This window comes from Parasteatoda tepidariorum, chromosome 2 (assembly GCF_982258835.1).
Source record: "Parasteatoda tepidariorum strain Cologne lab strain chromosome 2, Ptep-v5.0, whole genome shotgun sequence".
Classification (NCBI taxonomy): Eukaryota; Metazoa; Arthropoda; class Arachnida; order Araneae; family Theridiidae; genus Parasteatoda; species Parasteatoda tepidariorum.
Genome location: NC_141756.1, coordinates 114,288,301 through 114,314,700, shown reverse-complemented (window position 1 = coordinate 114,314,700; position 26,400 = coordinate 114,288,301). Strand labels below are relative to the sequence as shown.

Below are 26,400 nucleotides of genomic sequence, written 5' to 3'. Positions count from 1 at the left end.
TTGAGATGGTTATTTGGTGAATGAAAAGTTGCTCAAGAAAGCAACTTTTATAATCTTTATCTGCAGTTTTGTACAAAATTTGTAAAAATTTATGGTAAGTTTTTGCTGACACTGAAAGTGCCATATTAACAATTTCGTTTGTGTTTTTTCCCACATTGGTTTTAGAAACTTTGTCTAATTTCCTAATAACTAAATTTGCTTTTCCTTAAATTGTACTGGTATGAAAAATTAGTTGAAAAAAATTATTATTAAGAAAATATCAGTTATTTAAAAAAATCTCTTGTGAATTACCATTTAACTTCAATTAACTGCTATTGAAATTTATTCACAACAATATTCAAATATTTAAATATATTTCCAAGATTTAAAATTTTTTCCATCTCTGATTGCGTTATTTTTCATTATTTTTCACAATTAATGATTCATCAAATTAATTTTATACTTGATATATTTCAAATATTTCATTTAAACCCACTGTTACCTGAGTTTATTGAGACAAGATATTTTGCTTTGTCTTTCAATATGTATAAAAATTTGATTGATATAAAATACAGTGTGTAAAACAAAAAAGAGAATGCCTGAATAATTTTTGATTTTATGATAAGCCATACATATGTATAATCTTAATGAATCCTTTATTTTCATCCATATTTTTTTGTTATAACTATGACTATGAACAATACAAACACTTGGATGCAGTGATTCCAGTACCAAATTTTTTGGTACTGGAATCAATGCATGCTATTTTTTATCTAGGGTTCTAGGCACGAAAATTTATGTGGACCCCTCATTTGAAAATCATTTCCAGTATCCACATCAAAATGAATAAAAAGTTTTTAACTCAGATTAATTTACAATGTCTAAAAATATTTTTTAAGTTTATCTAAGTATTGCAGTACAGTGACAGTCACTAATAAATTGAATGAATTATATATTCATCTTCTTTTTGAAATTATGTATGTAAGAGCGGATACATAATAATATCAAAACATGCTAAAATCATCCTCTTATCAAATTTTTAAAAGTCAAATTGTTGTTGAGTATACACTTAAAATAATTAAAATCTCTTCAATTTTATATCGCAAAAGCATATAAATAAAAAAGTCCATCCTGCCACCAACAAACAAAAAGAACTAAATGTAGATTGAACTAAAATAGAAAAAGAAAATATTGAAAGTTCTAAAAACTTTTATGAACTTTTCAACTTTATTGATTTTTTGATAGTAAATCTCACAAATTAAATATCCTAACATTTTAAAATCCTTTTGTTAATTATAAAAAATTGTAGCTCATGTTTAATTAAAATGTCAAGTGTAGATTCAGTAAAAATGCATTACAAATGTACTAACAGGGGTCTGTCTAGATTTTTCGGAGAGGTGCCTATTTTGTGAAAATTAAGACATAATTTGTGAAAAATTGAAAATTATATTTAAAAATCAACACAAAAATATGGTAAAAATATGGATTTATCGTTTCTTAAGGGATAAAAAAATAAAATTTCAAGAAAAAGTATTTTGTGAAACTACCGTTTTTCCTAAAGTTGAATTTGTGAAGGTACCGCTAAACGGTAGTAAATTCGGCCTGGACAGACCCCTGACTAATCAATTGAATTTTTACTGTATTTGTTAAATTTAACTTTGAAATTTATTTTTTAAATGTAAACATTCCGGTTTATAAAAGCAGCAAGCTTTTAAAGTCAATTATTTTCAGTATAGACGTTATTTTAATAGGCAGTGGGCTCTGTACTTTTTACCAAATGCTTTTGCCAGCTCAGTTACCATGAAATAAATCACTATTATCCATTTATGAGATTGTTAATTAATTAATTGTCTTATAACAGTCTCATATAATTAAAGTAAAATTTAAAATTATTTCAGTATGAAAATTAAGTTTTTTTCTCTCAGGAGTTCTCCTGCCATTGTTAGCATTAGGACAATACCCTATTTTCCCATGTACATGGTGTGTAGTATTTTTAAAACGTGATTAAAGGTGCTTATTTTTGATTTTCGCTTTTTGAAAGCCCTTAAAGGTGATTTTTTCATTGGGTGTTTTTAAAAAGTGCTTAATTTTCCCATTTCAAAAATATTTTTTTTCTTTACCATGTCGATTTTCACCCCATATTATGCAAAACTGTGTTTTTCTCATTGTTCTATTCAACCTTTTAACATTGAATTAAGCCGCAATCTGTTTCGGCGTACCGTCGGTCCGTAACCTATGATAGCACCAATCGAGTTACATATTTGATGAAATACTTGCGAGTCCGCATGTGCGTCTACTGTGCTGGGTGCGATGAGATTTTTACACTCTCACTCTGCTGCATTTTGCAAGATATTCTCAATTTCAGCCTTAATTTGCCACCCTCTGAAATCGAATAATCTCTCAATCTCTTTATGGTGACTAATATAATCAAGAAAAGAGTTTTTTTTGTCAGAAACTTGTTATTTTATCATGATCATCTTTGAAAATTATTTTGCATTTTGTTAGTGTATATGGTGTTTAAAAATATTTTTTGAGTGCTTAAAAAGTACTTTAAAGGTGCTTATTTTTTGTTGAGAGAATCAGCTACGAGACCTGCAACAGTCTCATGCAATTAATGTTGAATTTAAAATTATTTCAGTATGAAAATTACATTTTTCTCTTATAGGAGTTCTCTTGCCCTTGTTAACTTAGACTACACCCTATTTGCCCATCTAGTTTATTCTAAATTTCTTGTGTGTTTATAACTGTAGGGTAGAAGGCCTGGTGATCCTAGTTATGTGAGTAATGAAGCTCTCAGGGGAATGTGTGAAAACGTCATGCATTTGCAACAGTAGAGAACATGGAAAATGTGAGTCATTCTAATATTTTGGATTATTAGAATTTAATATTTTAATCAATGAAAAGTTTATGCCACATGTTTAATATAAGAATATGATTGTTTCTGAAATTGCACACTTTTTCATTTTAATAAAAAGAACACTTTATTTGGAACAGCATAATTCAGCAAGCTAAGGCCCACAATGGTTTGTACTGTCATAAAAGTAATCAAAGGAACTGTATTTTCTTTATAGTTTAAATATTTAAATTTTATATACATTTAATTTAATTATAAATGCATTTAATTTATAATAATTAAATGAGCAGTTTTTCTGTGTGAATGTCTCTTATAGCTCCTGAATCTACCATTTGAAATTTAGACAGCAACTACAAGGGTCTTTTTTAGCCCTCAATCCTATATGATTGAAAATTTATAGTAATTGAAATAAAAAAATAACTTATGTACTGAAAGGGGAAAAAATTAATGGGGAAATTGTACTGATTTGCTTAAGAAAAGTGAAAAAATTGTCCTACTGTGATTGATGCCAATTATGCTTAATTAGTTTTTAATTCTAAAATAATTTTGAAAAAATAAGCTTGTAGTGTATCTACCACTACAGAAATACAAATCCAATTCACTAGTTTATAAGACATGTTAACTCGATTTTATGTTGGGGTACCCTTTCATAGATGAAGGTTGGTATAATCAGTAAATATATCCCCATAAAGCTATCTACTAGAAAGCAAAATTAATGGAGAAATTGTCTTAATTCGTTTAGGAGAAGCATAAAAAATTACCATTTTATATTCAATGTCAATTATACTTAATTAAATTTGGTAAAAGGCACTACTTGTATTATGATACTTGGTGTAGTTTAAATAGGTAGCAAATATACTAATGTAGGTGCAATGCATTATATTAGTTACCTATTAAAACTGCATCAATACTGTGCAGTTTTTTAATGGATACCGTGGAAAGATTTTTTTACTTTCCTTCGAAAGTGCCAAGTTCTAAAAACATATATTTGGATGTGGTCAATTTAGACTCACGAGTTGGCATCAAGCAACTGCTTCGTGCCAAATGATGCTGCATACAGTTAACCCTTATTTTGATAAGATGAACTACAAAAAAATTTGTTATTCTGAATCTAATAGCATAAAGCCATAGGAAAGGGCAACAAATAATAATACATAAATATTGAAATTTTTTTAACTTTGTTTATTGTGTTGGTATATGTCATTTAGTTTTTTACATGGTTTAAGTGTTATTTAGTACTGATTTATTGATTATTTACTTTTTTTTTCACCCCATACAAAGAATGGGAATTTCTGCTAGTTTATAATGACTTGGATGTTTAATAGTTGCATTATATACTTTATTTAGGACTAGCTGAACACCTAGGGTAAAAATAGAGTCAATAATTAATAAATAGGTACTAATCAACACGAGACAAGCATACAAAAAGCTGACACATTTAAAAAAGTTAAGCTCTTATTATTATTTGTTGCCCTTTCTGATAACTTTACATTATTAGATTAAGTGAATTATGTTTTCAGAAGTACAACTCATTAAAACAAAATAAAAGTAACTCAGTATCATTCAACTCCAAATGTGATGCTATTGATCTTTAACTACACATGTTACTCAACACTTACTACAATCAAGCAATCCCCCAATTCAATAAATATGTAACTTAATTTTTTATTTTAACTACCATTTTTTTAAAATTATTTATTTCACAGAAACGTGTGTCAAAAGCTTTAAAAATATTAATTTAGAAACTTTCTCCCCAATATGTTAATTGAATTTATTTTTTTTGTGCTTACTGGACGTAAAAAATCAAACATAAATACTTATTAAAGGATGTGTAATAAACTTCAAGTAAAACTCACCATGTATGAAACAGTACTGTAAGCTACAATCATCATTTAATAATTTGGAGGGGGGGGGGGAGAATTCTCTGCAATTTAGTTTGCAACAATGCCTAATGCAAATCCTATGAAAAAAATTTATTTTTCTCATGCCTATTCCAAATCAGCAAATTAAATTTTTGAATGATTTTTCAGATTAGATGCTAAAATCTTTCCTTGCACCTACTGTAAAAATTTAAGATTCCTAGTACAAGTTCTTCTGGGGATATGACGCATGGACTTTAATTTCTGTCACACAAAAAATTTTTTTTTACATAAACACTGCGCTTTTTATTATTATGAATGCACGGGTTCTGCTCGTGCACTATAACAGATCAATTATGCTGAAAATTACAAAACTGATGAGACAAATAAATTAAGCTGCATCCTCTGGGACACATAATAACTCCTGTAGGACACATTCCGCAGGACACACACTCCAGCATGGAAAAAATTGGCCCCAGAAGATTTATATAGATAAAATTCCAACCAAACTTAAAATATACATATAAAAACATATAACATTATTTAGAATACATACAAACATATAACATTATTGCAGCATTAGATGAAAACAATTTTTTTTTCTTCTTTTAGATTCTCTGGCCCACAATATTAGATTGTTTAATACAATAAAATCTGACATCTGCCGTGAGTCCAATTTGTAAAAGTCTTACTGCTTTAGCTTCAAAGAAAAGAGAAGAATTGGGAACTGATTTCACTATAAACTTTAACACTCTGAGTATATATATATTTTTTGCTATTTAGTTTAAATTTTTTCTGCCTGAAAACAAATAATAATATTCTGTAAATTTTATTTTTCAAGCCCTGAATCCATTCCTTTTGAGTCTTATATAAAGTTATATGTGTTTTCTAAAAATAAAATGAAATTATATAGTAATGATAATTTGTTGTTTTGCTTTTCTTTTAATTTTAAAAGAAAATTCTGATTTAAAGGAATGGAAATCAGGTTTATTAATTTTGTAAGGAATTCGTTAAGGAAAATAGTGATTAATCCTATCACTGATTAAGGCTCATTTCTTTTTCTATCAATAATTATGAACCTATCAGTTGGGTTCAAAATTGCAAGGCTACAGAGTTGAACATTAGTAGCATGATTTTTGCCTTACTTTTAAAAATAAAATTATAATTATTGTATTTAGATTTATAGTCAACTATCGTTACATACACAATTATTAGTAGTTATTCTTTTGTTTCATCACTCTACTTTTCAGGGTAATATTTTAGAATAGATTTTTCTACTTTTTACAGCATATTTAGTTCTGAACTTGCTATCTCGAAAACTCATTATCTCGAAACTTTTTTAGCGTCCATTCAATTTTGGGATATCCGGAGTATACTGTATAAGTTCAAAATCTAGAGAAAACATGGAAAAAATTACAGAACAATGAAAAAAGGCGAGGAAAGAAAAATAATTATAAAAATAAAAAACAAACCTTTTTATTTTTATTATTATTTTTCTTCCCTCCCCTTTTTTCATTGTTCTGTAATTTTATCCATGTTTACTCTACATTTTGAACTTACTTTATGAGTTCTATTTACTTGCAGCTTATGCACAGTAAATAAAACTTATTGTTCTTCTTAATTTTCTTCATTTTTGTCTTTTTGTATTTATTTTTTATGCTATATATATATATACTCAGTAAAACCTCGCTGCAACAGTACTTTTGAAACCAAATAAAAAAAATCGTTGTAGATGGATATATTGGTGTTATGTCGAGGCCCTACATACTTTGGGGACACAGTAAGATAATGTTATATATGTGTATTAATTACAAATTTATATATTAATTTGCAGATAGGATAATTATAGTTAAATATTAAAAACAATTGAGATAAAATAAGATCGGAAGCATAGTTGAAAACTGTTTTTATTGAAAATAATCCGATATTTTTGTTTGTTTATTCATTTTTCTAACTAAGTCAACCAACAAAGTATTCATTTAGTTCAAAGCAACAATATGATTTTCGTTTGCGAATGGGGCTCCACCCACCTTCTACAGAAAAAAAAAATTCTCTTTCAGGCATTAATGTGATGCTTGAGGTCATTTGTGACTCATGATCAGCTTTTAACATGATGGAAATGAAATCAGATAAGAATGTTACATCTGTGACTTCTTAAGAGATAAGGAAGGCGATTCCAAGAATGGAATTTTTTGGGGTGGTCAGCAATTAGTCTTCTCTTGTCAGAAAAGATGGAAAAAACGGCAAAAGATGATAAAATAAGATTTTTTACAATAATTGAAAACCGATAATAAATAGAGAAAATAAGGTTGAAATTTAGAAAAAAAAAGCGTTTTACAGAGGTTTATTGCTTCAAAGAATATCGTAATATTGAGAGGAGCATGACATTAATTTATATACAAATTCATTGGAACCACGAAATATTATCGTGATGAGGGGAGTGATTTTTGTATTGGATATCGTAATAGTTAGAGTTCACTGTATATATATATAGCATTGAATAGATTAAATAGTATAATTTACATTTGAATTTTAAATTTTTTGTTGTATTGCCTTTAAGATAAGAAATAGTCAATGTGTCATTTTAGGTGGTATAACATCTTCTCAGATTCTTCTTGCTAGACTTCTTGTTTTGATTGGCTACCCATCTGAAGATCGAGAAAGAGGAATGCAGATACTCAAGTTCATGAAAGTAGTAGTTCCTGCAATTAATAAAAAATTAATGCCTTTGTGGGACTCAAAAATTCCTCTTCTGATTCAGTTATTAGAAGGTAAAAATTATCCCTTTTTATGACACATTATTTCTAGAACAAAATTTTAGAAATTTTTTGTTTTATTTAATGCATCTCCCCAACTATAAATGTATTTGTTGTTTGTTTCATCTTTTTCTTATTTATACTTTAGGCTGAGTTTGAGTATCATTTGGTTTTGTGACCTTGAATATAGGGATGTAACAATCATTCACTATTCAATATTTAGCCATTTTACCAAACATTCCGTTGGGCAAATGTTTGACCAATTATTCAACAATGTATTTTTTGGAAAAGTATTTTTCGAGAAATTTCTTTTTATTAAATTTGAATAGATTTAATAAAGAATATTCTAAAATCATATTTCTTACTATACATTATTAGATATAGTTTTTACACATATTTGTCAAGTTCTAAAACTTACACATGAATTTCAAAGTTATGTTCTAAAAGATAAATGGAAGAGCAGAATTTCAAGATTTGAAACTAGATTACTTTATACTAAACCACAAGTTTCGCGTTGCGGTTTTTTTAAAATTATATTTAAGAAATCCAATTTTGTCATTTTTTTCTACACTTTTTATTTTAACAGTTAAAAAAGGTTTTTTTATTTCATTTTTGCTATTTTTTCATTTTTATATTAAGACAGCATTTTAATAGTGTTTCTGATAGATTTTATTCTTTTATTTTATATTTTTTACTATTCAATTAACTAGTTCCAGAAAACTGTGATTTTCAACATTAAAATTTTGTTTCAAGAAATAAGAAATTTTTTTTTTTTTGTTTTTTTTTTTTTTTTTTTTGCTTTTTTATTGAATTTTCTTTTTATCAACGTTTCATTATGATGCAGCATTTTTTAAGTGTTTCTAATAAACGTCGATCTTTAAATATAATTTTTTCTAACAATTTTTTCTCAGGAAACCAACCAACCACCTATTTTTTTTACAATCGCTAACAGCGATGTTTGTCGACAAATTGTTACAATTGTTGCATTAATGCTAATTTTTCTATTTTATTTTAACTTTTTATAGCCTATTTTAATTTTTTTGAAAAAAGGGTTTTTTAAGAACTAAGTATGTATTTATATTTAATTTTACTGTTTTGTTGGTAAATATTTGATTTGTATAGTTATGTTGGTAAATATTTGAATAATATTTGTTAGTAAATATTTGATTTGTATAGTTAAATTTGAATTGTATAGTTATCACAATATCGAAAGTTCGTGAATGTTGCTTGCTTTTCAGAGATGATATTTCCAAAACTATTCCTCCTTTTACCCTAAAAAGCTGACAAAGATTAAGGAGTGTATAGGAAGTATATTAAATGATGTATAAACATAAAATATAATTTTTTTTTATTCATATGTGTTTAGTACAAGGAAGGAAAATGAAACTTAGTGTTTTAGTTCTGCACTGTACAAGAGTCTAGCTGTTAAAACAAAAACAATTAACTATACTAAACTAAAAAACTATGTGTTTAGATTGGAATTCTTTAAATATTTTAATTTTATTTAAGAAAAAAAAGTATAAAATTTAAAGAATTTTATCTTTTTTTCATCTATAAATTAAACAACAAAAAGTTAGACAATTTTACATTTGTGACGTTTATTTTTGGATACTGAATCTCTTAAAATAATTTCTATTCAACTCAAAATTTCATTCAATATTAGCGAGAATCAATTCAATTCTCGCTAATTCAAAAAAAAAAAAAAAATTATTTAAAAATTTCACTTGAGTTATTGGTTTAAATAAAATATGATCAATTATTTTTTTAAAAAGCACTGTTAAAATAAAATACAGTTTACAGTACAGCTTTATATTGAAATGTAAATCCAGTGATTCCCATAAGTGTTGGTACACTTATGACTTTAAATGAAATAAGACTATTCATTAATTAAAATGAATATTTCAGAATGGATATTGAATAATAAAAAAATATATTCTGTTCTTATCAAAACTGCATGGAATATTTTAAAAACAAAGCAAAAGTTTATTTGTAAGAAATCAATCATCAAAAAGTAACAATCACTTTATCGCACAAAAGTCATTGTACACTTTCAAAAAATCTCTGCATATTAGTAAATATCCTAATTCTACTTCCTTTATCTTCTAAGTCTCATTCAAATTTACATGGCTCTGAAGTTGAACTTTTATGTTGTCACAAATCAGATATGGATCAGCTGTTCATCACAGTTGATAAAATACAATCGAAAGTGCTGCTGTAAACTAATTTGTAACCCATAAACTACTCTTGTATGGTTTTATATCCTTGAAAACAAATTTTTAACAGTTTCAAAAATAACACAGTTTTTTAAAGGAAAATTATGTTTTTAAATGAAAGTGAGGCTATGCTATTAAAAATGTAACGATACTTAGCAATAATTGACTAACTATAACTTAAACTATACTATAAAGAAAAAAAGTTGAATCATAAATTTTTCAGGCTGATGCACATATTCTAAAATTCAAAGATGAGGTTTCATTTCAAAACAATAAAAAAATTTTATTTCTTTACATTACACATTAGGCATACATCTGCCTTCTTTGGATTCTTAAAACAATCTATGTTCTGTTAACATTATAAGAATGCCATCTAGTGGCTTATAATTTGTCAGATTTTTCACACATATTACCAACCTTAACACTATATTGAGGCAAATTTATGTTTAAAATAGTTATGAAGTTGGTTGTATTGTTGCTAAGAAAATAAACTTGTAGTGAAAGGTGATCTTCAACGCAAATGTAGCGTTAGTACACTCAAATCCCTATTTGGTGAAGTCCGAAATAGTGTAAATTTCAATGTAACGAATATTTTCTGAATCCCCAAATGAATCTCCGTAGAAACAATTAATTGAAAATACCGATATTACGGAATTGGTAATCCGATTTAATGAAGGTGAAGATAAGCAACGATTCTCATTTTTTCCTCTGATCAAAACACTTTTTCATTCTTCAAAAGTACACAATCAGGGTTTTTTTCAAATTTTAATGTTATATATGTATTAACTATAAATGTGTATTTATATATTATGCAAAAAATTAATTTGCAGAGTGTTAATTATGGTTAAATATTAAAAACAATTGAAATAAATTCAGAAAATAAGATTGTAAATACACCTGAAAACTATTTTTTTTTTACTGTCAAGTCAACCAACAAAGTTTGCATTGGAACCAAAGGAGGAAAATGATTTTCGTTTGTGAATGGTGCTCCACCCACCCTCTGCAGAAAAAATTCTCTTTCATGTCTTAATGTGATGCTTGTGGTCATTTGTGACTTATGATCAGCTTTTAACATGAAAGAAATGAAATCAGATAGTAATGTTACATTCTATGAATGGAAGCTCTTGGGGTGGTCAGCAGTGAGTAATACCGATATTACCGTAATACCGGTAATACCGTAATACCGATATTACGGAATTGGTAATCCGATTTAATGAAGGTGAAGATAAGCAACGATTCTCATTTTTTCCTCTGATCAAAGCACTTTTTCATTCTTCAAAAGTACACAATCAGGGTTTTTTTTAAATTTTAATGTTATATATGTATTAACTATAAATGTGTATTTATATATTATGCAAAAAATTAATTTGCAGAGTGTTAATTATGGTTAAATATTAAAAACAATTGAAATAAATTCAGAAAATAAGATTGTAAATACACCTGAAAACTATTTTTTTTTTTACTGTCAAGTCAACCAACAAAGTTTGCATTGGAACCAAAGGAGGAAAATGATTTTCGTTTGTGAATGGTGCTCCACCCACCCTCTGCAGAAAAAATTCTCTTTCATGTCTTAATGTGATGCTTGTGGTCATTTGTGACTTATGATCAGCTTTTAACATGAAAGAAATGAAATCAGATAGTAATGTTACATTCTATGAATGGAAGCTCTTGGGGTGGTCAGCAGTGAGTCTTCTCTTGTCAGAAAAGATGATAAAATAAGATTTTTTACATTATTTGAAATCCAATAATAAATGGAGAAAATAAGGTTGAATTTTGGTCAAAAAAATCGTTTTACAGAGGTTTATTGCTTCAGAGAATATCGTAATATTGAGAGGAGCATGTCATTAATTCATATGCAAGTTCGTCGGGACTACGAAGCATAATCGCAATAAAGGGAATTATTCTTGTATCGGATATCGTAGTAGCGAAAGTTCACTGTATATTATTCCAAATGTTTCAATGAATGTTATTTAATTAGATTATATTTATTTATCATTCTTTAAATCACTTCACTCCAACACCCATCTTCTACAAAATTATAAAATGTTCAAAAATAAAGGAATTAAATTTACTTTGATTCAATGAATTCATGAGAAAATATATATAACATGAAGCATATGGTTTGTACGTATAGTTTGTCTGAAGTAAGAACTCCCCTAGCCATTCATCTGGACCCCCGTGGCTATGGTTATAAGATATAACTATTTCAAGTAAGGGTGTGGGGTCACTGTTTAGAGCAGGTTTTGGCACAGATCGGCAAGAGAAAAGGAATCTTTTTCTTCGGTCTATTGAGAGTGAAGAGAAGGAATGAAATGTGTTATTCTAGTTTCCATAGCCTCAAACTTTGTGGTGGGAGGAGTTCTCACCGTAGACAAACTATATTTTATGTGTCACTATGCAAGACTTTTCATATCCAGACATTTCTGTTTATTCTTTTTATTTATTCCGTTACCTTTGAATGCTTTTGTGTGCTGTTATTAACATATTAAAATGCATTACAGGAAAAACCTTTAGTCAGAGCTGCAGCGTTTACCCTTTTTGGTAATTTGTCCAAATTTGTGAATGGTCCTTCAAACAAACAGTTTGTGCAGGGAAATTTTGTCATTTTCATGCTTCACTTAAATGACGAAGATAAAAATTTTATTAAGGTAAATATATACTCCCTCCTTGAATATAAATAATTGATAAACATTATTTATTTTTTTCACTCGATGTTATCAATGGGTTAATGAGTTTTATAACTGTATTTTAAAAAACATCTGTACATTCTGAATGCTTTGAGAAACAGCATCTGTGTTTTTAATCAACAAAATATTTTTATTGTCTTTATATTCTATAACTTAATGATTAGTGCTAATAACTAGCTTGTTTTTTAATCCTGGTCTGGGAGTCACAGTACCCGTGTAACATTCGTTTAAAATTAAGGTATAATCATTTGGGGATGCTTTACATGCTCATTTAACTTATAATCAATCATTTATCTTCAAAAAAATAGTTAAACTGTTTAATTATTCTAAAATTTAAAAAAAAATAGAAAAAATTCACCTTTTTTAAATCCAAAGGTTTTTTTTATTCTAACATATTTTCGAAAAAAATTTTTTTACTTAGTGCTTACAATATTCTTCTTAACAATTGTGTGCATTCATTTGTTGATATATCAATTAAAGCATTTTTATAGAATATTTTGTAAAAAAAAGTTTAAAAAAAAGGTTAAAAATTCCAGTTAGGTATACATAACATGCTGTAAAAATTATAATACCTCATAAAATGCTTATTCCATGCACAGGTTAAATATATGTATTATACTTAAGATAAAAAAGTTTACTTCAAAGCTTTATCTAAAATAGAGAAAATTCCTTAAGAATAGATTAAAACATATAATTATCATCTATGAGAAAAGGCACTTTAAAGTCTGTCTTCTGAACAAGTTTCTGTTTTAGAGCAATGTAAAATCCTTCATAGCTTTTTAAAAAATGTATATAGAGAGAGGATTTTTTTCGGTTCATTTGAAATAGTTTGAAGTTTTATTATAAGCAATAAAAAAAAATCGATGTTTTCGAAATTTTGGAGTTAAGGGGAGGACGAACAAAGAGAAGGGCTGGCAGTTTACGTCAATTACTCAAACTCTTATCCTTCCCGTAAGTTTTCCCGTTTTACAGTAAGTCCCTTTTTACAGATGAAATTATATCTTATCATATACCGTTTAATTTTTGTTAGTACAGTGTTCGAACAATGCCTGCAAGATAGTTCTTTCCACGTTTTCTGCAGTGATCAGTTTTTCTTTCTTTTAACATGATAGAATGAGATGCAGATTACATTTTCCAACCATTTTTTGGATTATCTACTGCAAACCATTGATAATAACCAAATACTTGCTTAATCAATACGATTTACTCTTCACATAATCAAATATTTTGCAGACAGCAAAAAAACACAATTTACTTTCTGGGTGAATTGCTCAATTTTTTTTTTTTTAGTGCCAAAGCTGCAATTTAAATTTTAACTTAAAAAGACAAATATTTTAGTAAATAAAATTAGTAAATAAATAAAATTAGGCAAATAATTTTATGATTTTTTTTCTTATGTTAAAATAAAATAAAAAAAACACTGTTTGCTATAGTAAGTAATAATTTGATTGCTAGAGAACCCGTTCTGCAGCAAAATAATCGTAATTGCTTACATCAAAAAAAATAGACAAGGTTATGCTTTGAAAGCCTAAGAACGTGAATTCCAATTGCTTATAACACAAGTTTCAGAATACTGACATATTCCTTAAAAAAATGTCGATGAAAAATATGCCCTACAAGAGTATTGTGAACAAATATAGATAATTTTCATAATGGCTATTTCATTCAAGTTATTTAAAGGATTAAGAAGTTTGCACAACAAAACTCTCCATATTTTTTTCATATTGACACTCAAACCTGTCGATAGCAAACTTATACTGAATCTAATAAAATCAACAATACAATTCTAAATAGCAATTTATTCTTTTTTTAATTCATCTTTCACAAGATTTAATATTTTTATGTGTAGATCAAGATTTTTTTTCTTTTATAATGTCTCTCATATAAAACTTAAACATGTCGGCAAAGCTGTCATCTTCATTCTGCTCTAAGCAGAATTTTTTTAAAAGTTGATCTGTGGTATCAATCCCATTTAGAATGATATCATTCCTCCTTTTCCTTGAAGTAAGGAAGCTCTCATCATGATTCTTAGATGTACCTGGAGTACCTGTAATAAAAAATTTTATTAAAAATGAATGCCATTAACTTTGTTTTTCAAAAATATGCATTCGCTCACCTTTGTTAGATTGATTATGATCAGTGCCTGATTAAGCGTACTCGGGGGCCCTAGGCCATTCAAATTTTTGGGGCCTTTAGATTAAATTTTTTTCTATCGTATATTTTTTATTTACTCAAATATAAAAGTATTTATACATCTTTTCATGTAAGAAAGCATATTTAAAATTGAAATAAATAATAATAATTTAAATTTTACTTTATTTTGTTAAATTAGAACTAAAAAATAATCATAAAATTTTGAAACTCTTTGCCTCTTGTTTAAACAAATCTCAGCTCGCTATAGTACTGCCTTCAATTTTTTCGAGTGCAAATCAAAGTGACAAATTTGAACTTAAAAAACATTGATACATTTTATAATACATAGACCATAATAATACTTATAAACAACTAAAATAAGTAATAAATAAATATGATTAACATTATGTAAGAAAATTATTGTATTCTATTAATATATATTTAAAATTGATTTTTTTTAAAAAAATCATTGTGTTTCTTAATATTTTTAAATTTATTTTCAAAAAATCCATTTTAAGGGGGCCCCTATTCATTGGGGGTCCCAGGCCATGACCTAACGGGTAATCCGGCACTGATTATGATTATAAAGAAACTGCTATCTGACTTATATAACTGTAGCTTTAAAATATCTTACATTAAAGAGCCCTTCTAAAAAACGTTTTTAGCAGCTATTTGGAATTTTTTTGTTATCTATGTTATAAGCACTAAATATTCTCCGATTATGCAATATACTTACAAGTTGAAAATAATTTATAACATACACAATTTGATTATCTTTGAATTAGTGTGCAATATTTAGAGATGTACTTGTTTTCTCCAAAATTAGTTTGTTTATTTGTTCTGTAATAGTTACATTTATTTTTGTTGGCTAATTAGCCAAGCGATTAAATAAAATAGTGTCAAGAAATGATATAAAATAGTAGAGGATTCAATCTTGTAAATTGATTACAAATCCAAATCCTACTTTCTATTTGAGTGGCAATGTCCTCAGTAATCGCATCGTCTCCCATTTCTTCATCTGCCAATTGGTGAAAACTTCTCGATAATTCAAATTCCTCTTGTGGAATATTAATAATTTCGTTTACTGACAAAACATCGGGAAGCTTTGATGCTTCCTCCACCAATAAAGTTTTTGCTGAAAATAGAACATTTTCTATTATCTACACTTATAATAACATAATTCAAAAATTGTGTTCCCTTTTCAAATACAAGAAAAACAGCATTTTTGCAACAGCAAATTGAATTATTTTTTACAGCTTTACTTATATTCAAGACTAATAAACAAGAAAAACTAAATACAAAAGCATGAAACTATGTCTGGTTTTAATATCAGTAAAAAATAGCCATAAATAGGATGGAAAAAAAATTTAAAAACTTGTTTTTCCTGAATTCTAAGAGATTAGTTTTAACATTTTGTGAATCAAATATAAAATTTTTATAAATAAATGTGTATTTTTTCTAAACTACTGCATAAGTTCTAATTTTCACTTCTCAAAAGTTGCTTACCGATACATTTAATAATACAATTTAAATATTTGTGTTAAACAAATTTTAATATACTTACTTTCCCATCTAATTGAAAAATAAAAACTTCTAAAACAAAAATATTGACATTTTAGAGTGTTCTAATGATTTTCCTAATTTAAAAATAAATTTTACAATTCTGATGATTGTTTCAGAATATAGGATCGCAAAGAATGTTTCTAATTTGTGAAAAATATGAAAATTGTGATAGGGATCTTTCGCTAATAATACAACAGGACATTAATATCTTGTGAGTAAACAATGGGCTTTGAAATAAGTAATAAAAAAAATTTTTAGTTTTGCTTACTAGGAATTTCAGCTGGTTGAGAAATCGGAGAAGTCGGTTGTTCATAATTACTGTAAGTCCTGCTAAAAAAAAGTCATGTTAGATAATAGTTCTGATACCTTTTTTATGCATATAAATATATAAATTCAAAAAAAAATTAAAATTCATACTCCTGCTTCTCTCTGACATGGCCATGTAAAAATGACATCGCTTTCATGTGTATCCACTCGGCCTTCTTTTTTGCAGCAGTGCCACTAGGCCCTAGTTTTTTTTCTCTTACGGAGGAAGCTCTGAGACATTTCCACTTCCCTTTGGCTTCAGTTACTTTAAAATATTAAAAATAAATTGTCAAGACAAAATTACAAATACAGTATTCAAATGACATTTTTAAGACATCTATACAAACTTTTCACGCAAAAATTTATTCAAAAAAATAATTTTTAAGAACTAGTGATAAAACTAAAAGAGTGAATTTCATAAACAACAAGATTTTATTTTTCTAAAAAAAGGTGAGAAAATGTATTGTAGCAGAATGTGCATGAATGAAAGTATATAACAGAAAAGATCCATATTCAATGGATATACTGTTTATTTGACTTAAAAAATATCCATTAAGGGCCAGAATATAGCAATGGAACAATTTTTTTTTCATTCATCATAAATAAACTTCCTTACAGAATACTATATATTTAGTTATTTATAAAGAGTAACTTAACTATTGTTATGACAGTCAAAAATATTATTAGTATTAAATTATCTTTGGAAATCAATTAAAAAATACTTTCCATTAATATGTTACATAACATTGATTTGATTAATGAAGTAAATTCAAAAATAATATACAAAATTTTATTATTAAAACAAAATAAGTAATAGTAAAATTTTACTCACCATCTATGCTAAGCTTTTCAGCTATTTTTATCCAAGTTTGCTTCTTTTTTTTTTTTCTGCGTCTCTGAAATCCGCACGGCTATAATCATATAGCCATGGGCTATTTCTCATGGTTCCGCAGTGGACTGATCGTTAAGACACGGTTCCCAGCAGATCACCGAAGTCAAGCATCACTGGCTGCGGTCAGTGTGCGGGTGGGTGACCACTTGGATCAGTCTGCGTAGGGACCGAGGGTGTGCGGTATTGGTCCTCGTTAAACTGTGCTACCGTAAAGTGCTCGACTTCGCGCGCAGGCCGTCGGGCTACCGAAGCGGGGGTGCCATCCCCTCCGCAGAGGATCAAGATTGTGATGGCATGTCTTCGGATCATCCTCTGGGATGTTTCCCAGACCGTCGCCAATAGCCCATTGTGCAGCTCTAGTGCGACGTAAATTAACAACCAACCAACCAACCTATTTCTCATGTAGTCAATTAATTGTTCTTCCATTTTCTTTAATAATTCTTAACCAAATTTTTCTTAACCTTTACATAAGCAAATTTTAAAATTCTAATTGCCGCTTCGCTTCTTTCACGTGCGAGATCAAAACACAAGGTTTGGGAGCGGAAACTGGCAACGAATCTGATTGGCTACTAGGCTTGGCAATGGTAACAAAAGTTGACTCGTTTCCAACTCTACTGGAAGCAATGACAACATGGAGAAACAACACTAATGCGCCGGCGCGCAACTTTGGCAACGAGATTCTCGTTGCCGTTGCTCCCGGTGGAGATCCAGCTATAGGGTTTTGTAAAAACTGAATTGTAGAGTATAATTTTGAACTTGGATAACGATGAAACAAGCAGAATAATTTAAACATCAAAGTCAGAAAATATTAGAATGCTTATAAAACATACTGAAAATTTTTTTTTGTTCTATGAAACTGAAGTATGAATTATTTGTTATATGAACTGAAGTTTGAAAGTGAACTATGAAAATCGTTCGCAACAAGAAAACTCATGTGGAAGTAAATCTCTGTTTCAGAATACTTTTATTTATTTTAAACAGTTTTATAAAATGTTTTATGATATCTAACAAACCAGTGGTCCAATTTATGAAAATTTTCTTCAGGCTATTACAATCCATTGTGTAAATTAAGCCTGATTTATGTATGAAAAATGATACAAAAACTGTTCATTTTTCATATTTAAATCATTTGTAAGGAAATTTATAAGAATAAATTTCCTTATAAATATATTTTTTCGATAAAATTGTGCAATTTTTTAAATAGTTGTCCAAAGGAAAGCAAAATGTGACTTTGTAAATCCAAAAAAATTGCCATTGAAAAGTTAGAATAGAATTTTCATGTGTTACTAATTAAATAAAAATATTAAATTCTAAGCTTATGCTTACAAAAAAGAGACCTTTGGATTACTCTTATGTATGAGATGGAAAATATCAAAATTAATTTTATTCTGGAATTCATTTGTAATGAATTTTGAATAATCACCAGTATGACTCTCTTGCACGCAGGGACAGATGCCTCTCGAACTACCCAACTGCTCGAGATGATAGCTTAATATTTTTAAAATAGTAAATATTTGATTACCTCGCAATCAATTCAAATAGTTGATTTAACAATTTTATTCTCACTTAAATATATATTTTAAAAAAATTACCATGAATTGACTGTTTATTTACAAAATAAACCTGTTTTAGGTTTCTTTTCTAACCCCACTCCTCTTTAGCTATTTTTGAAAAGTTTTGACACAAAAATATAATTATCCAACCATAATTCTCTTTTATCAATTCTAATATTTTTTTTTCTTTTCTAATATTTAGGTTATATTCTTGAGAACCTTCCGTCTGAAAAGCATAGCTGGACTCCAAAAAAAAAAGGGTCTGTTCTGGTATGCATTCTCACTATCATTATTGATTGATGTTTATTTGAAATTTAGTTTGTACTTCGCGGAATGATGGTGAAGAAGCTAACTGCCAATGTTTTTAGTTCTAATTATCGATTTATCTAAATTTCTTAAAAGCTATTTTAAGATCTAATCAAAGAATGAAACTAATTTACAAATTCAGAAAAAGACAAAATGAGTAAGTAACATTTTAAATAATAAATCAAAGTAGAAAAGCACTTAAAGTTATATTGTGATGAACCTTTTAATGATGAACAAGATTAATTCTATTCCTTTAAGTTTTGGTTTTTATTTTTAATCCCTTTGTGCCTTATATGCAAAAAGTGGAGCAGTCGGCATCAATGATTATGTTTTGTAATTTACACAAGGTATATGTTAGATATTTTTTTCTCTTCAATTTTGGTACAAATCCTTAATAAAAAATAGGTTTGTTTGAATGAAATAGTCAGTGCCAACATTCAAGATTATTGATAAAAAGATTACAAGATGTGAGCCTCAGATTGCATTTAACTAATTAACCAGTGTATGTGAGAGCGTTTGAATTGAATGTAAAGTCTTCCAAGAAGAAGAGTGCATCTCCGATTGCCTCTAAGTAACTCACCAGTTTGTGTTAGGGCACAAATAAAGTTTTATGCAAATGGCATGTTCTGTTAAGAATAAATTTTAGACTTGATACCATACAGTGTGCCACGCCACTTTCACAGGATACCATGGCAAACAGTTTGATGACCACTGCTACAAAAAGTTTTAAAAAGTTACTTAAAACTACTTAATTACTTAAAAGTGTAATCATCTTTTGATGTCTCTGTGTTGATTCAAACACTTTAAGTTACTAACCAATTTGTGTTAGAGTAGAAATAAAGTTTCGTGCGAATGGCATGTTATTATAAGAATTAATTTTAGACTTGAAATGGACGATGCTATAGTGAACAGTTTAACCACTCACAGGATGCTATGGTGAACAGTTTAACCACTGCTGTAGTGTGTCTACCACTACAAAAATACAATTTCAATTCACTGGTTTATAAAACATGTTAACTAGATTCTATGTTGGGGTACCTTTGCACAGATGAAGGTTTACATTGTCGATAACTACTATTCCCACGTTTGTGACCCGGACGTGATGTGAACCCTCCTACCTTGAGAGAAACTACCACTTTGATACAAACATGCCTACTTCGATGGATGATTCACATTGAACAGTTGACTTGCTACTTCTGACTGTGACATTCTCTACCTCCTCACACTGTTGCTACTCAGTCTCGATCATACACGTCTTTGGCCTGACTGCTAATGGCAACACAGAAGGGACCACGACCGTGAACTTAATACAGCTCTCACGATCAGCACTCAAAAAGTACAATGATCTTAATACAGCTCTTCCGGCTTCTCACGAAATAGCAATGAATCAACTAGGGGTATCCATTCAGTGAATTCTATCACAGATATAATTCTGGTGGGGGAGTACTGTAGTGTATCTACCACTACAAAAACACAATTCCAATTCACTAGTATATAAGACTCGATTCTTTGTTGGGGCTCCTTTTTGATAGATGAAGGTTTACAATATTGATAAATATATCCCCACAACTGCTATAAAAGACTCAAAACTACTGAATTACTTGAAAGTGTAACCATTTTTCGATGTCTCTGTGTTGATTCAACCAACTTAAATTTGCATTTTGTTTATTTTCAGCTCTTCTAGTACTGTTGAAAGATCAATCCCCAGATGTGAGAATCAGAGTAGCTGAAGCATTGAGCTTATTACACCATTATTGAGTTTAGACGACTTCCTTTGTTTGTTCTGCCTACAAGAACTGAAGAAAAAATGTGCATGCAGCCTTTTTTTTAAAACAAGAAAACACAACACACACATACATATATATATTTATATACAGTTTTCAATGTGTTGTGAGATTATTGTTAGAACATGGAATACCAATGGATATTGGACTTTCCACGATGATCACAAATTCCAATTTTTTGACTCTTGTAAAAAATTTAAATTTCCGAATTTTTATTGTGTGATTTTTTTAAATTTAATTGTCATTATTAAATGTTAAGTTTATTATTGTTGATTTTATTATTCCGTTACAAATTTTATCTTTCCACTATGGGCTCTCTGCACTTCCCTGTCATTGCTATACGATCATTTTTTTTCCTTCCTAAAGGTAAACAGATTGCTACATCACAAATTAAAAACTATCCTGAAAGATATGAATATATTGTATTTGACACATATTTCGTTGCCTATTCTGTTGGGACAAAATTGAAACCTGATCATTTTGTTCAGTTATCATTGGAACTTCATTTACAACTTTGTTTTTATAATTCCTCATACTGTTGGGATGAAATTGAAATCTGATAATTTTGTTTGGTCACTGTTAAAACTTCATCGACAGCCTTTTTTTTAAAAAAAAAATCCTGTTTCATGATTAGTTATTATAAAAACTTTTATTATCTGTGTATTACCCAAAATATTTAACAACTATGTGAAAATATAATTTTAATTGTTTTACAATTTTGTATTAATTATTTTTATTGCATTTTTTGACTGGTATGGTTTAATGTAAAACATATTATGAAGGCGAATGTAACTTATTTGTTACTTTATAATTGCAAACGTAGTTACATAACGTTTTGAATATGTTTATTATTAAATGTTTTACACATCTAATTTTGCATAATAATTAAAATCTATGTAATAATAGCAGAGAAGAGAAATGAAGTATAATAGCTTTAAAAGGTTATAGGTTGTAAATACAATTAGATGAAAATATAGAAAAAATATTTTACAGGTACAAAATGCCTTCAAAACTTAAATATTTTGCCTAAGGCAACTAAGAAAATCTAAATCATTGTTAGGTAAGAATCATGTTACAATCAATAGAACAACGAGCATAAGTTTGATCATCAAGATTCTATGGTATTTCATTCAATTTGGTTGATTAAATGGAACACTGATATTTCAATTATGCATATATATATTAGTTTATTAGACAACTGTGTTTCCTTTTCTCTATGAATAATAATTATACATATATTGAAATACTTTTGATTTTTTTTTCTTCATGAAGCTGGGGTGCTTTATGCTTACCATAGAGTACCTTATACCCAAACTTTCCTGACATAATGGGGTCCCTACCAAAATACCTAAAGGGACCATTGTGGCCCCTCCTGTCATTCTAGGTATAATGTTCTATATATACATACATTTCTATTAAGCTAACTCATGAATGATTAAATGAGCTCCTAAATTGGATTAAATTATGAAAAGTCAGAAGTACTCAACATTTTTAATAAGTTTCATTTTAAATGACAGAGCAATAAAACACCAGAGGGGTATTTATTAAACTTGCGAGTAAACAATGAAAACTGCAGCTAAGAAATTTTTGAGAAAGCAAGAACTTATTATATTATTTCTTTTTTTTTCTCAGTGGTTGCAATGTCAAAAGTTAAGCAAACCAAAATTGATAAAAAAAAAAAAATTATTATTAGTTCTAATGCTCTATAAAATTTCTTTTTTTTTATTTTTTACTACATATAATGAATACTACATATTTTTGGGATTTTAAGTGCTTGCTACTAAAAATTATTTTAAAACGTTTTAAGATTATTTTGCTCTAAACAAATATTGGCATGTCTAATTGTAGATTTAAAAATATGTGGAATGATGCTAAGTCTCGCTTTTCAATGGCAGTGTTGGAGATTTTCTGTATAAAGAAATAATTCCTTAGTCTATCTTTTAGATGTAATTCCTTTTCTTTGTCTACTACCTAACCCTCTTGATTTTTTTTTTTGGGGGGGGGGAGTCATCTTTGTTTCTTGCTATCACAAAACAAATTTTCTTCAAAGAAAAAATCATTCCATTAAATGTTCTTTAAATTTCTGTTGTTATGTTTGAAAAATAGTGCCAATCTGTACTTCAATGCTAATGTTTGCTTTTCTTGTGAATAACCAATTGTGTTTTATTAGTTTGCTTCTTTTTGTCTAATTTTCTTTAAATATAATTTTTGAAGAATTACAATAAAAGCATATTATTTATCTTACAGTATAAAGCATTTATTTTCTTTATGTACAAACATGACGAGATGTTAATCGAATTTTTTTTCCGTAATTTTACGACTAATGTTTTTCTTTACGAATCATCTACTGAAAAAAAGAAGCATTTTTTTTTTTTGCTTCATATTCAATGACTGAATTCAAAGTGTTAATATATTCCATAAATTACCAATCGTTTTATCTTGATGCTCGCTTCTTTATCTCACTTTTTTTAATAGAAGTTATGCAAATTTATTTTTAAAAAAACTTTCAATTTCTGTTACAGTTACAAAACGTTTAACTTTTAGTCTATACCAATAAAATCTATAGCAGAAATGAAACTTCTTTTTTTTCTTTTTTAAAAATTTAATAAATATATAAACTTAGTTATTCCTGGTGGGAATTTTAACTCAAACAGTTTGTAAATTATTCCATTGCGCTAAACTCTATGACACGCATTACTGATGTCAAGCATTAACATAGCTGAAGTCTATTTTAAGTGTAAGCCTCTGCAAATGTTATTTTTGAGGTGTTAACTCACATTGTTCGTCTGGTGAACATGAAAGACAAGGTTTTAATTAATTGTAGACTATTCTCTTCAAGCGTACTAAGCAAACTTATAAGTTGATAGCTGGAAGGTAATAGTAAATCTTTGTTTGCTTTAGATTAGCGGTTCCCAATATTTTTCGACTACGGAACCCTAAATAATTAACCTTCTTTCGGCAGAACCCCCAACTTTATAATTAAAGTTAATAAAGATAATAGTGAAACGTTGTAGTCTATTAAAGACTATTTTTAAAATATTTTATTATTTTGAAATATTTTAACATTTTTTTTTTTGGTGATAAGATCTAAAAGTTGGGAGAGATAAAGGACTCCGACCTCAATATGAATAATATAAATACTGTGTTGTTGTTAACCAATATTAATGATTCTAAATTTCTCTTTATAATCTTTTATTCTTTCTGAGTTCTTTATAATTTGCAATTTTAAAACTTATAAGCAATAAGATAATAAAATATCCCTTATCCAAGCAGTAGAGTTAAAAGAATAATGTTTCACTTATTGTATATCATAGTAGGAAAGAAAATAAGGAGAATAAAAGTAATTGCCCTACCACATTGTAATAACGGTTAAATAATAAAGGTAATCAATGATAAGGGAATACAATTTCCTCTAACCTTAAAGAGAACAAATTTCTCTTATTACAGTAGTAGTGGTAAGAAAATAAATTTCCTTTATTGCAGTATTATCGGTAAAAGGATATATTTTCCTTTGTTATAGTAATATTCGAAAGATAAAACTGCTCTTATCTTAGATAAGGGTAAGAGAATAAAATACCTTTATTACAGCAGTAGCAGTAAGAAGATAAAATTTGTATTACTACAGTAGTATTAATAAGAGAATAAAATTTCCTTTGTTATAGTAATATAGGAAAGATAAAACTGCCTTAATCATGTTAGCAGCAGTAAGAAAATAAAATAAAAAAAATCCCTAGCGTGAAAATAATCAGTGGTAACTTAAACAATCCCTTGTCTTTCCAAATCGCCAAAACAGAATGAAATTTTCTTTCTTCCGATCGTTGCGACGGTAAAAGAATAATAAAAATCAGTAGTACGATAAAAAAAAAAAATTACAATACCAGAAATAGGCACTTTGTTCCCCATGTCCATTCTCAACATTTCTGTCCAGTGCACTGTGGGCCAGACAACCATGATCTTTGGCCAAAAGTCAAAAATTAAATTTTCAACTAAAATATGAGTAGACAGTTTTAATGTAGCCCAAATTAAGTATTCATAATCATTCCAAACATTATAATTTACTTTTTGGACCAACAAGAATATAATGTAATGAAAAATATGCTAAAAAAAATTTCTTTTTAAATGTAACTTTTACATTTTTATTTCAAAAATATATATGGAAATTTCACCTTACTGTTGCATTTTTATCCGAGTAATTAGTCTGAAATTATAGTACAATTTTTCAATTTGTTGGATTAGTTAATACTCTTCACAAACTTATAGTTAATATCTTATCATTTGACTTTTTACAATGTTTGAATGACTTTCGATACTTAGTTCCAAAAAGTTCCACGAGGTAATTAGCTAAACTTTTTGTTGTTGACTTCTCTAATGTTTCTTTTTTCGAAAAAACCTACACCATTATGCCCGTATTGTAAAGGTGGACTAAATATACCAAAATACAAATATTATTTTTTTTTCATATTTTCGCGTTATTTTGTAATATTACTTCGGAAATATAATTTGCTTTTCATTTTTAATATAAAATTACGAAAATTATTATATTTTCATTGCTATATTTCATTATTTAAACGTACTATATTATTTTTTTTATTTTTGCTCGTCATATTTCAGCCGCCATTTTTTTTTCTGGGTATTTTTAGTGTACTTCAAAATTTTAACTATGCATTCAATTTACCTGCACATAAGAACCCCCAAATTTTGAAACAAATTTTTCGAAATAATAATTTAGGCCACGAAACCTTGGATGCTGGTCCACTGTGCAGTGCGTTGTAGCAGATATTGGTCATCGCTCCCTTCATCAATTCGACAAAAATCCTTCCCTTATTGTCATCGAAATTGTACCTGCAGACATTTTGGTTCGGAACCGGAATTTTTCTATATGAAGATTCCGAGGCCTCGCTCCAGAAGGCATCCGGATCTTCCAAGGATTTCTTGTGCATATTACGGAACTCATCTGGGCCTATCGCTTCTGCTCCTCCGTAGCCTCGTATGCGTAGTTCGTGTCCTGGTAGTTATCATACAGTACTAGTCCATTCAACGATCTCAATAATATAAAAGAGTTTGAAAGTCGACCCTCGCAGGGTTTCGTACCCAGAGCCTCCGGGACTACATATCTAACTTGCCCACAGCGCAACCAACTGCGCCAAAATTCACATGCTAGCCCCGCGAATAGTTAGCTTAAAAACACCACCGCCGGTTTAGTCAATAAAACTTAATTTGGCCCATTGTGGGCCCACTAATTGGTCGATAAAGAATTCCTTTTTTACAATTGTTTGTTACATTAACCTCTAATTTCTGGCCCTGTTTAAAATTTATAGGTTAATATTATAGAGAGTTACGGGGTGTGATGTGTGCGTGCCCACTGATACAACTTTTGCTCCTTTTTCAACAATTATTCGCTCTTTAACAAAGAAAAAAAATTCTTTTCATATATAGAACACTTTATTCACTTAAAAATATTGAAAAAAGAGTTAAAAAAATAACATTAAATAAAAATGATCCGAAATTTATCCGT

The 26,400-nt window shown here is 28.4% G+C and overlaps 1 protein-coding gene and 1 long non-coding RNA gene across 8 annotated transcripts in view; one reads left to right on the top strand and one right to left on the bottom strand.

Annotated features, from left to right (window-relative positions):
* LOC122272504 (maestro heat-like repeat-containing protein family member 2A) overlaps nucleotides 1-23,129 on the top strand; it is a 455,199-nt gene extending 432,070 nt beyond the window's left edge. For 4 of the 7 annotated variants that reach the window (XM_087158091.1, XM_087158095.1, XM_087158093.1 and 1 more), the window contains 4 exons: nucleotides 2,730-2,827; nucleotides 7,281-7,463; nucleotides 18,998-19,065; nucleotides 20,777-23,129. In XM_087158091.1, coding sequence (XP_087014217.1) covers nucleotides 2,764-2,827; nucleotides 7,281-7,463; nucleotides 18,998-19,065; nucleotides 20,777-20,785 — 324 coding nt within the window. In that variant the 5' untranslated portion in view covers nucleotides 2,730-2,763 and the 3' untranslated portion in view covers nucleotides 20,786-23,129. Of the gene's footprint in view, nucleotides 1-2,644; nucleotides 2,828-5,304; nucleotides 5,450-7,280; nucleotides 7,464-12,162; nucleotides 12,310-18,997; nucleotides 19,066-20,776 lie in introns of all 7 variants that reach the window. The other 3 variants (XR_015431656.1, XR_015431655.1, XM_087158092.1) reach the window with 3 other exon arrangements.
* On the bottom strand, nucleotides 14,199-15,629 carry LOC147816069 (uncharacterized). The gene is made up of 2 exons (XR_015430517.1): nucleotides 15,446-15,629; nucleotides 14,199-14,395 (listed from the first exon to the last, which is right to left on the bottom strand). It is a non-coding gene; the product is annotated as an uncharacterized LOC147816069 (long non-coding RNA).
* Nucleotides 23,130-26,400: the final 3,271 nt, after the last annotated feature.